The 11,587-nt window shown below is 35.6% G+C and overlaps 1 protein-coding gene and 1 long non-coding RNA gene across 5 annotated transcripts; both read left to right on the top strand.

Annotated features, from left to right (window-relative positions):
• Positions 1–1,802: 1,802 nt before the first annotated feature.
• On the top strand, positions 1,803–6,003 carry LOC141667062 (uncharacterized). The gene is made up of 2 exons (XM_074473407.1): positions 1,803–4,750; positions 5,389–6,003. Exons 1-2 carry the CDS (start codon positions 2,164–2,166, stop codon positions 5,802–5,804), a joined length of 3,003 nt encoding a protein of 1,000 aa, XP_074329508.1. The 5' UTR covers positions 1,803–2,163; the 3' UTR covers positions 5,805–6,003.
• Positions 6,004–8,176: 2,173 nt separating this feature from the next.
• LOC141667054 (uncharacterized) lies at positions 8,177–11,112 on the top strand. Of its 4 annotated transcripts, none has more exons than XR_012552463.1 (4): positions 8,177–8,392; positions 9,287–9,400; positions 9,792–9,880; positions 10,862–11,112. It is a non-coding gene; the product is annotated as an uncharacterized LOC141667054 (long non-coding RNA). The 4 variants fall into 4 exon arrangements; XR_012552460.1 differs by lacking the exon at positions 8,177–8,392 and adding an exon at positions 9,573–9,665 and having other exon boundaries at positions 8,399–9,400; XR_012552461.1 differs by lacking the exon at positions 8,177–8,392 and adding an exon at positions 9,573–9,665 and having other exon boundaries at positions 8,399–9,426.
• The last annotated feature ends 475 nt before the right edge of the window (positions 11,113–11,587 follow it).

Raw genomic sequence — 11,587 nt, 5'->3', positions numbered from 1 at the left:
CATGCTAATACAACAACTGCACTCTTATCCATGTGAAGAGAATTAGAGATTGTATAGATAAATTTCATTTCCTCTGTTCATCAATTAGAAGATCAAAAGCAAATGTATTAGATGCCTTTAACTTTTAATCAGCCAGCTCTTTAAGACTATTCCATCTTCAATACAAAAGCAAAGCATAAATGGTACATTAGACAATACTATAGCATAGAGAATTGGTCCCAGCCCAAAGAGGTGTAGGGCAATTGAGGAAGAGAAGGGATAAAGCAGAAAAAAGTGAGTAAAAAAGCTTCTTTGGTTCCTACATTCCCTGATATCTATTTTTTGTACTAAATTTATATTTATCACTCAACCAAAAACATTGTAATCATATATTAATAATCATCATTCCTTTTACTTTTTACACATCCAATGTAAGTTGCAGGCACATGTTTACATACCCAACATATATAATATTTAAATCCTTTCTTGATACTGGTAAAAAAGTCACCCCAAGTTACTTCCACAGTTAAATCTGCAATAACAGTTTTGTTGCTTTATTTAGATTGTTAGTTAAATCTGAGCTTTTGAAACTTTATTTAATGATATGAATTAAAATGGTTTTGGTCCACGATAAACGGATATGAAATATTTCATATTGCAGTTAGTGTAAGCTGAGTTTTTTGGTGTGAATGCATGGAAGACCATATTTATAAGTATTCTGGTATGTTATGATCTATGAAAATCGTGTTTTCCGGGATCACTCCAGATTATAAATTTACAATTTGAAGAAGCCAGCTTACTAATTACCGGATGCTACTTTTCTGTCCAAATTGCTTTGAATTAAGATTTTACAGTAGGACTAGCCTTACTAGGCAGATCCAAAATTGCTACCTAAAGAGTTAATGACCAATTTAATATAACTAATCAGCCAAGTCTTACTGAAGGACTGTCAAAATAGGGGGCACTGCTTTATGGAAGATTCAACTATATCCTTTTAAAGTCACAAATTTAATCAAGCTGACAAGCTCAACTGCAGAAAGTGTGATGCAATTCTTTATAGTGTATGAGCAAGGAGAATAATAGTTCGAAAACGAACACAGGACCTCGAGGAATGCTAACAAGTAACAATGAATTCAAATTCCATATATCACTTCTAGCAACTAGTTAGGACATAGGACACACTGCCAGACTTGGCTCTTGATATTCAATCTTTATTTTTTTGTTCTAATAAGTAAATTAACAACAAAAATGTCACCGTTAATTGTATGAGGCCATGAAATATAATTAGATATGCAGGGGACCTTGCCCTTCCCCAAGAGTAGCCGCAAACATGCAGAACACCTTGTCTCCCGAGTAGAGAGACTGTTTTCGTAAATAAAATCACATAAAATATGTGCTTAGCAAATAAAAATGTGCTTAATATATATCACATTCTAATATCACTTCCTGTACAAATGATGTAATGAAATAATCCTTAATGTTGCTTTTTAAAAAGCCAAGATTTCTATTTTTTTTCTTCAGATCCCCATGCAGAGTCATTATCAGATTTAGAAGTCAGTGACAGAAAATGACTTTGCAATAGTTGGCAATCAATGAGTATATATAGCTTACTCATAGACCTTTTTCTTTTCTTCTTGTATGTATAAATGTAGTATAAATTTCCATAGTCCTGAAATGATTATCATATATCTGGCTCACCATTACTGAAAGTTGATTTCTGCCCTCTTGCATTCAAATTAATGAGCCAACTTTAATTAAAGCTAAAGGGTGTTTTTGACATATGAATATAAAGAAAGAAATGAAAAGAAAAAGAGAGAAGAATAGCCTTTACTTTTTTTCCTCTCATCTGAACTTTAAATTTCTCTTCTTCTTTTTTCTAATTTTCCCTCACTTTGCTCTTCACTTACCATTCAGTTTTATAAATTTATTCATAATCTTCTTAATTATGACTAGGAACGAAGAAGAAATATTAGAAAGGAAAAGCAATGAAGATTAAAGGAGAGGCTTAGCTTCTTCCTTGAACTTGAAGATATCTTTTGTTCTTGGAGATGTTTGATTTATTAAGCCTCTACACACTTGAAGTTTCTCATATTTCAACTTTTCATTCCTTTTCTAGAAGCCACATTACCATCCAAACACTTAGAAATCCTTGTTTCTTCTCAAAGTCCATCATACTCATGTGCCATGAGATATTTTCAACTAAACATTGTCCCTTTTTTGGTACTAACACTCTTATCTACTGCAAGTACCTCTGTATCATCCTCTGTAAACAATGACTTCCATGCTCTAATTACACTTAAACAAGGCTTTGAGTTCACTTCTCCAATGTTAGATACATGGCATTCTTCGAAACCAAGCTCATTTTGTTCATGGGTTGGAGTCAAATGCCATAAAGAGAGAGTCATTGCTCTTGAATTGTCGAATATGAGCCTTGGTGGCTCTGTTTCCCCTATTGTTTCAAGTCTTGACATGCTCACTGAGCTCTCACTTGATGGAAACAACTTCACTGGAGAAATCAGGGTATCCAACTTGAGTAGCCTTCGAATTTTAAGAATATCGAATAATGTGTTTAGTGGGAGATTGGATTGGGATTACTCAAAACTTGAGAACTTGGAAGTCCTTGATGTTTACAACAATAATTTTACTTCTCCACTGCCACATAAGATTTCAAGTCTCAAGAAACTCAAATATTTAGACTTGGGAGGAAACTATTTCTTTGGAAAGATCCCGAAAAGTTATGGGAGTTTGATTGGGCTCGAGTACTTATCTCTTGCAGGCAATGATCTCCATGGAAAAATTCCAACTGAGTTGGGATATTTGACCAAATTAAAAGAAATATACTTGGGATATTACAATGAGTTTGATGGTGGAATCCCAAAGGTGTTTGGCAACTTGGTTAATCTAGTCCATATGGATCTTTCTTCTTGTGGATTGGATGGTCCCATTCCTCCTCAGTTGGGAAGCTTGAAGTTACTTGACACACTTTTTCTACACATCAATGCCTTGTCAGGTACAATTCCAAAGCATCTTGGAAATTTGACAAACTTGGTTAATCTTGATCTTTCAGCCAATGTATTAACCGGGGAAATTCCATACGAATTCATTCACCTACAAAAGCTCAAGCTTCTGAATCTTTTTATGAACAAATTACATGGGTCAATTCCAGATTTTATTGCAGACTACTCCAATTTGGAGGTTCTAGGGCTGTGGATGAACAACTTCACAGGCATAATACCTCAGAATTTAGGTCAGAACAGGAGGCTAAAAGAGGTTGATTTATCTACAAACAAACTCACTGGAACAATTCCTTCAGATTTATGTGCTTCCAAACGGCTCACAATCTTGATTTTGCTTCAAAATTTTCTCTTTGGATCGATACCGGAGGGGTTAGGCACATGCACAACCCTTGTTAGGGTGAGGTTGGGGGATAATTACTTGAATAGTAGCATTCCAAATGGCTTCCTTTACTTGCCTCAGCTGAATTTAGTTGAGTTGCAAAACAATTACTTGTCTGGAACATTATTCGATAATGGAAACGCCTCCAGAAGTCCATCAAAAATCGAACAGCTGAATCTATCAAACAATCAAATTTCAGGTTCTTTACCAACTTCTCTTTCAATATTTTCATCTCTCCAAATCATTCAACTTGATGGAAACATGTTCATTGGTCCAATTCCTTCCTCATTTGGTGAACTCCGACATCTATCAAAGCTTGATCTCAAGTTGAATTCTTTTTCTTCAGAAATCCCACCAGAAATTGGAAATTGCTTTCACTTGACTTACCTAGACTTGAGCCAAAACAACCTTTCTGGTCCAATTCCTACTCAAGTGTCAAATTTTCGCATTCTTAACTACTTGAACTTATCAAGAAATCACTTTAGTGAGACCATTCCTAAATCTATTGGCTCCATGAAAAGCCTCACCACAGCTGATTTTTCCTTCAATGATCTCTCAGGTAAATTACCTGAATTAGGTCAATTTTCATTCTTTAATGCTTCCTCATTTGCGGGTAATCCTCAACTTTGTGGATCTTTTTTAAACAATCCATGTAATGTTACTGATATCACAAGTCAAGCTGGAACATCCCATGGAAGCTTCAAGCTAATACTTGCGCTAGGCCTACTGCTTTGCTCTCTAGTTTTTGCAGTTGCAGCAATGTTCAAGGCTTGGTCATGCAAAAAAGGTGGCTCTTATTCTTGGAAAATGACAGCATTCCAAAAGCTTGATTTCACAGTTTTCGATGTTGTGGAATGCTTAAAAGATGGAAATGTTATAGGCAGAGGAGGAGCTGGCATTGTGTACCATGGTAAAATGCCAAATGGGGTCGAAATTGCAGTAAAAAAGCTAGTAGGATTTGGTGCAAACAGCCATGATCATGGATTTAAAGCTGAGATTCGTACATTAGGCAATATTCGACACAGAAACATTGTTAAATTACTTGCTTTTTGCACAAACAAAGAGATGAATTTGCTTGTTTACGAGTACATGAGAAATGGTAGCTTGGGAGAGGCTTTGCATGGCAAAAAAAATGGAATCCTGGGCTGGCATTTGAGGTACAAAGTAGCTGTCGAAGCTGCTAAAGGATTGTGTTATCTTCACCATGATTGTTCACCATTAATTCTTCACCGCGACGTAAAATCAAACAATATATTGCTGAATTCTAGCTATGAAGCTCATGTTGCAGATTTTGGATTAGCAAAGTATCTTATTGATGGTGGTGCTACTGAGAGCATGTCTGCAATTGCTGGTTCTTATGGTTACATTGCTCCAGGTACATACAAAATGCTGCATTATATTCATATATCTACTATTGTTGTTTAAGTTGCTTTCCACATGTTTGTATCTCAATATATAGGTACTTAAAGACTAACAATTATTCATAACATGCTTATCAAATGCTAATAGATATAGTTAGAAACAACATGAAAACTAGTTTTTTTAAAAAGGACATAGCAACTGATTCCAAACAACTAGTCTTCAATCATAATGTTTCATTTAAGGAATATTGGCCACTTACACATAAATATAAGTTGCAAGTAAATGCATTAAACATGCACCAACTTGAGATGAATGATTATCAGAACTATAAGTTAGTTGGACCCGATTGTAACTCTAGTTTTCACCAAGGTAAACACATCAGATCTTAGCCCCCCTGAATGAATAGTGGGGTCCAATTTTTTGTGAATAGAAAATCTGATTGGCTTATCTGACAGAATCTGACATGGGATAAATGTCTAAAGGTACAATGTCGGTTATCGAGAAAGGTGACTGATGTGCCCACTGTCACTTACACTTCATACATCTGAACTGTAAAGCCCTCTAGAACAGAGAAAACCGAAGAATCACTTGTATAACATGTACAAGATTTGTTAGTACATTGATTCATCTTTGATATGATTAAAATTGCAGAATACGCATACACCTTAAGAGTGGATGAGAAGAGCGACGTTTATAGCTTCGGAGTTGTCCTCCTGGAACTTATCACTGGTCGTCGCCCTGTGGGAGATTTCGGGGATGGTGTTGACATTGTTCAATGGGTGAAAATTACGACAAATTTCCGTAAAGAGCAAGCTAATCAAATATTTGATAAGAGACTAACGATGGTGCCACAAGAAGAAGCAATGCATTTATTTTTTATATCCATGCTCTGCATCCAAGACAATAGCATCCAAAGGCCAACAATGAGGGAAGTGGTTCAAATGTTATCGGAATTCTCTCGTCACACTCCGGATTATCAAACATTATCTTCATCCGTCGTTTGTCAAAAATCTGAGAATGATGAAGTTTGTATAAAGGCTCAACAAGATTCACTGATTTCAGTCTGAAATTCACTGCATCTACTCATTATTTGTATATTGCACTTTCTACAAAGAAGAATTTGTTGTTATATATAGCTTGCTTCTGTAGTATAGAGTTGCAATGCGCAAGCTATTAATGATCAGCTGGGGATAATTTAGAGTTGTTATAATGCACCATTTTTGGAAGGAAAAAATTGCTCAACACCGAAACATATTCAAGACAATAATTCCCCCAAATTTGTTCAACACTGAAAGGCGTAAAACTAGCAAGGTAAGGGCAAACATAATTGCCATTCCTGTTAACCTGAGACCAACAAATACAATTCTAATTTGAGAATTCCAGAATTAAGTTGAGATTTTTTTGAGCTTAGTAATGATAACTTCACGATAGGTTTGTAAAATAACCTTTTTGACACAATATTTTCGAGCTAGCTGAGCACCAAAAAGGATAGCACTACAGTCCTCCATTTGTTTTATTTAAAAGAGAGACATAACAAAGGGGCATGCCATTTGTTTGTTGCAATTTTTCATATTTATGAGTCTAGGACTCGAATGACAGTTTAAAATCTAAGGACTATTATTTGATAACTCAGTCCAGTCCCACACACTGTTAGTCATAACTGGTCCAGTTCCGCAAACCCAACCGTAGGAAGTCCCAGCACGTGAGGCAAATGCCGAAACACATGATAGGGACAACTGTCACTCATCAATCATTGGAATAATCAAGACACGTGTCAGAAGATCCTCTAAACATTTCTCAACCAATCCTGACACGTGTAAAACATCCACTCCAGTCAGGTGTCCTCCAAATCTAGAACCGACGACTATGATTAAAAGGTACCAACCCCTAAACCCTACCATTGGGCTGCCCAAGGAGGAAAGGTTTTGGTATTAATCACTCTCTCACACTCATGTACACACACAACCACCTTACATTCCTTTCTATCTTCATCTTTCCCAAAATCGAGTTCTTAATCTCAACCGGAAGCGCCGCGGGACCCAAACCCCTTCCGGTGTTGTTTTGTAGGAGCCCCACGACAGCTACAACTCTACAACGGTGAAAGATCCAGGCACGGCGTCGAAGGCACAGCGCCGCCACTAGGAGTGGTCGAACATCCTTGAGTCTCGATGCCCCTAGATTCAATTTCATCATCAAGCTCTTGAAAGAGTCCATTTCTTTAACTTGTAAGAACCCAAGCAACCAAACTCTCTCATAAATATGAATGTTGTTTATTTAAGCCACGTTTGTGTGCGCTCGTTGTTTTAGGCCACGTTTGTGTGAGCCTCATTTCGTTGATTTATGCCTCATTTGTGTGTGCCATCGCTAGTTTCTATTGTTTTAGAACCCCGAGTTTGCTTTAGTTTGCCTATCGTCTTTTTGTTCTAAAACCCCGCTACACTTATTCTATCATATTGTCAACTAGTCCCAGAAAATTGTTTGAACTAATCCCAGAAAGCTGTTTATCATTATTCTGGATAGTTTTTGCAAGTTTAAAAAAGCAACCTTAGATCGATATTGTTAGTTAGAAACTTTTGTTAGTTGTTGTGGTACTTTTGAGACAATGACAAGAGCAGGAAAGCATACTTCTGGAAGACCCTCTGCTAGTACTCAGGTCTAGGAGCCGGACCACTCCCAGGCTCATGACCCGGGAGCCAACCAAGAAATATTCCAGGAGCAACCATTGCAACACACTCCAGTCATGGAGAGGGTTGTCAACACTCGGGATGCCAGGAGCCTTATTGAGCTGAACCAATACAAGTACACTAATGTCCCGGTGGCTGAGGAGCATATGGCCAACCTCACTAGTGATGAGCTGACAGAAGCAATCCGGCTCTATAGGTAGGAGCAAGCCCGGATCCAGGAAGAAGCCGAACTTGAGGAAGAATCGGAGGAGTCTTGGGACTCCCAACAATCTAAGAGATCCGTCTTTGACCGAATTGGAGCAAAGGGGAAGAAGAACAAAAAGGATCCGGGAAATAAGAAAGAAACAAAAGCAGCCAAGCAAAAAAGGCTAGAAAAAATGCGGGAGCAAATCAGAAAGGAAGAAGAAGCAAAGCTCGAACTAAAGATCCAGAGAAGAATATAGTTAGAAGAAGAAAAACTACTGGCCAAGTCTAGGACCAAGAGAACCCGGAGGGATCCTACTCCGGAGCTGATTTCTGATGACGAAGATGACATATGATCTATGAATTGCAAAGGAAAATGGACAAAGACTTGGGAGTAGAAATTCACTACAGTAAAAAGTTGAATAGACATAACACATTAGATATCGGTTTCTAATGTCACTGATGTTAAAAGAGATAATAACATCATTCCGTATTTTTCAGATGTCTTGATAGTTGAATACATCGATTATTTAGAAACTGATGTCTAAAATTGCCTTAAAAAATCAGCGATGCTTTAATTTATTTTCCCCTCGTGAAATATTGTCAAAATTTCCCCTCCCCTTTCGTACCAATTACTGTCAAAACTCTCATCTCAATTATCTCTCTCTCTCTCTCCCTCTGTCCCTCTCTCCACCACAAATCACCACCATCTCTTCTCTACTTACCTCAGCGCTGTCGTACTCACCATTACCACTTCTCTCGTATCTCCTTTGCTCGTGTCCAAACTGGTAAGTTTTAAGTATGAATAGGGTCCCTATGATATTTCTAAAGTATTCTCTGATGAAATTGGTAAGCTTTAATTTGGGGTTGTTTAAAAAACAAAACCCTAATTTCTTAAATTGGGTTTTTTTTAAAAGAAACCCTAATTTCTTAAATTTGCTGTTTTAATTTACTTGGATTTATTTGTTATATCCTAATTATTTTGAATTTGATTTACAAGAACTTTGTCAGTTGGTTGTGGTTGTGGCTGTTATTTTAGGTACATTTTTTTTTAATTTCTTAATCAATAACTATTAACTAGTATGTAGATGCAATAATACCTAACATTATGTTCTGATTAAACTTTGTGTAATGTGTTATTAGTTGCATTCATTTGTAATTGTAGATATGCTGAAGATATAAAGATGATATTTAAGTTATGCACCTAATTTGTCGTTAGGTATGAGTTTAAAAAACCAGTGAACTGGAATATTGAGATCTTGCAAGATAAAAAACATTTGTGACTGAGAGATTCAAAATATATATGCAAACTCTCACTTCTGGAATTCACCTCCTGGTCCCTTTTGTTTATCGAATCTCTTACTCATATTTAAATAAGAATGTTGTCACCAAGGATAATGCTAGCATCTTTATTAATGGAGTTCTCTATGTTAAGGTATAATTCTTACTTCAATGATTTATGTGAAACTATTTATGTTACAATTCTTAAAGAACATAAAGGAGAACTAGTTTTTGCTTCGGATGTGGATTCTATACGAAGTGACAAGTCAAATAGTGCTTTTAATTTATTAATGAGGTACCAAAAATTTATCGACACTGGGGCCTGAAATGCCTTGGATATGAGATAAGTAAGTATTTTAGTTGTTGATTTGTGAACTGTTACATTTATACTTCTTGAGAAGGAACAATGCGACTTGTCACAAAGCTCATTATCCGCCCTTTTTTTCTCTGGGGGATATTACTCCACCTGGTATGAAGAGAGCTATGGAGATGCAGGCTGAAGCAGAGCGCAAAAAGTGAGCTCGATTTCTGGAATTGAAATGTAACGATGTTCAGTTACTCTTCCTAGTATGCATATATATATCTAACAAGACTGCTAAAAAGATACACATATGACTATACCTCTGTTATAAGTCTTTCTTCAGTTTTTAGCTAACAATTCATGTTGTTTATTTTCTGGTTTTTCAGCCAAGTTTTGAAGCAAATTTCAGTGATCATTAGAGTAGATTTAAACATCCATTTTTCTTCACCTCTAATCGTGCATATTGCTCTTATTAACATGTATGCAAAATGTTTCTATGATTTGTGGTTGTCTTTATAATCTTGAACCTGTGAAGTCTCTGTTGTATTTTAAGGAGATGTCTTGTACTGGTGCACTGGCAAATAATGGGAGTCGTTTAACTGCAGTTTCTGTAGATATCTTACACGAAGACGTGAACCAGATTAACCAGAGAAGGACGACTCTTGTTCTTGTTTTGTTGTTGAACTGAACACTGGTAAGCAAACTTTCTCCACTATGAAAGGGTGTTTGTGGAAGGGATGACCAGGATTATATATTATCGGTGAAAGTCAGGTGTAACATATCAAGTAAAAAATACTTTGAGCACAGACAAAAAAAACTCCTAGGAATGCAGTGTTTTAAAATATTTCTTGTCAATTAAGAAAGCCGAGGAAGGTCATGTACCAAAGACTTAATATAGACGTTTACAATGCTTGCATCCTTTAGTGATTTTAGAAGGTACCATATGATACTAAACATTCTATATAGTTAAACAAATGAAACTGTATCTATCTTTTAGAAGCTAGATAGATGCAAAATGCTAAACCAATACACTTCTTACAAGGATTGACAATCATAGAGGAAATAATTTTAAAATTTTAATTTGATTTCATACCTTTTTTAGGTAAAGGATGTACAAGACTTTAATTTTAAGCTATTACTTTTTTAGGCAAATAAGGCTTAAATAGCGTGTATTAATTGATTTTGATCAGAATATCTTAACCTGCAATATTTTGTCATTTATTCTTTAGATTGATTATACATGAGTTTTTTTTGTTTGTTTGTTTGGTGATGAATTGGAATAAAATTACAGAAGGTTATTGCTTGTGTTTGAAGTTTATTTGTAATCTTATTACTTATCTCTCTGACTCTTATATATTTTTACTTGTCATTAAATTTTTGAATGCAGAAAATTTTCTTTATCTGGCTTCACCTGTTAGCAATGTATGAAACTTAAAAATTGCTTTAACTACTTAAATGTATTCTGTAGATTACTCTATATTAATAGATAGGTAGACATCTTTGACATCTTTGATTTGCAGTGTGGTTGTGAAATCTTTCATACTTAATTGATTCCTCCCTCCCATATGCAATTACCAATTTTTTTGCATGTCTATTTCATCTGTTACTTTAATACCATAGGATTATATACTGTTTCATAAAGTTTGTTCCTAAGCTATGCTGTTTGCTCTATCAGGAGTATATAGTCAAAGAGTCAAAGATGTATACGATGAAACGAGTGGATCTCCGGCATCTCTCCCTCCTCCCTCCTGAGCATGTTCAACAACTGAAAACTATAATTCAAGCTCCAAACAGTTTTACGGATTAATATATTAACAATTTGATTTTAATAGAATAGGAATATGCAAGTTATATTTATTTTACTCACTAATGTGAGAATGATAATATTGGAATATTTTTTGTTAATATTGAATTCATTTTTGGTTATTTTGGTCCAAAAGTATTTTTTTTATTGTGTAAGTAGTGTAATAATTAAATATACATCACTTTTATTGTGTAAAAATTGATGTCTATCAATAAAATACATATCAATAAAATACAAATCAGTTTTGTGAGTGTAAATGATGTTTACGACCTATATAGACATTAGGCCAAAGTGATGTTTAATTGGCCAGATAGACATCAGTTTTTCAGAATGAAATCGATGTCTAATGGGGTAAAAGATATTGGTGTATGACCGATGTCTAGAATAGACATTACCGATATCAACATCGGTTAAGAAATAACATAGACATCGGCCAGAAATCGATGTCTATTGACCAGATTTTTGTAGTGATTGGGGAAACTTTAACTCCTTTCGGCCACTCCTTGAAGACTATTCCCCGGTAGCGGGACCTGAGACACTACAATTTCGATTCTTTTGATGGTCTGGGAGACCCAGAAGAACACTTGAATTACTTTG

The sequence above is a fragment of the Apium graveolens genome, chromosome 1 (assembly GCF_009905375.1).
Source record: "Apium graveolens cultivar Ventura chromosome 1, ASM990537v1, whole genome shotgun sequence".
NCBI classification, from domain to species: domain Eukaryota; kingdom Viridiplantae; phylum Streptophyta; class Magnoliopsida; order Apiales; family Apiaceae; genus Apium; species Apium graveolens.
This window is presented reverse-complemented; position numbering and strand designations above follow the sequence as displayed.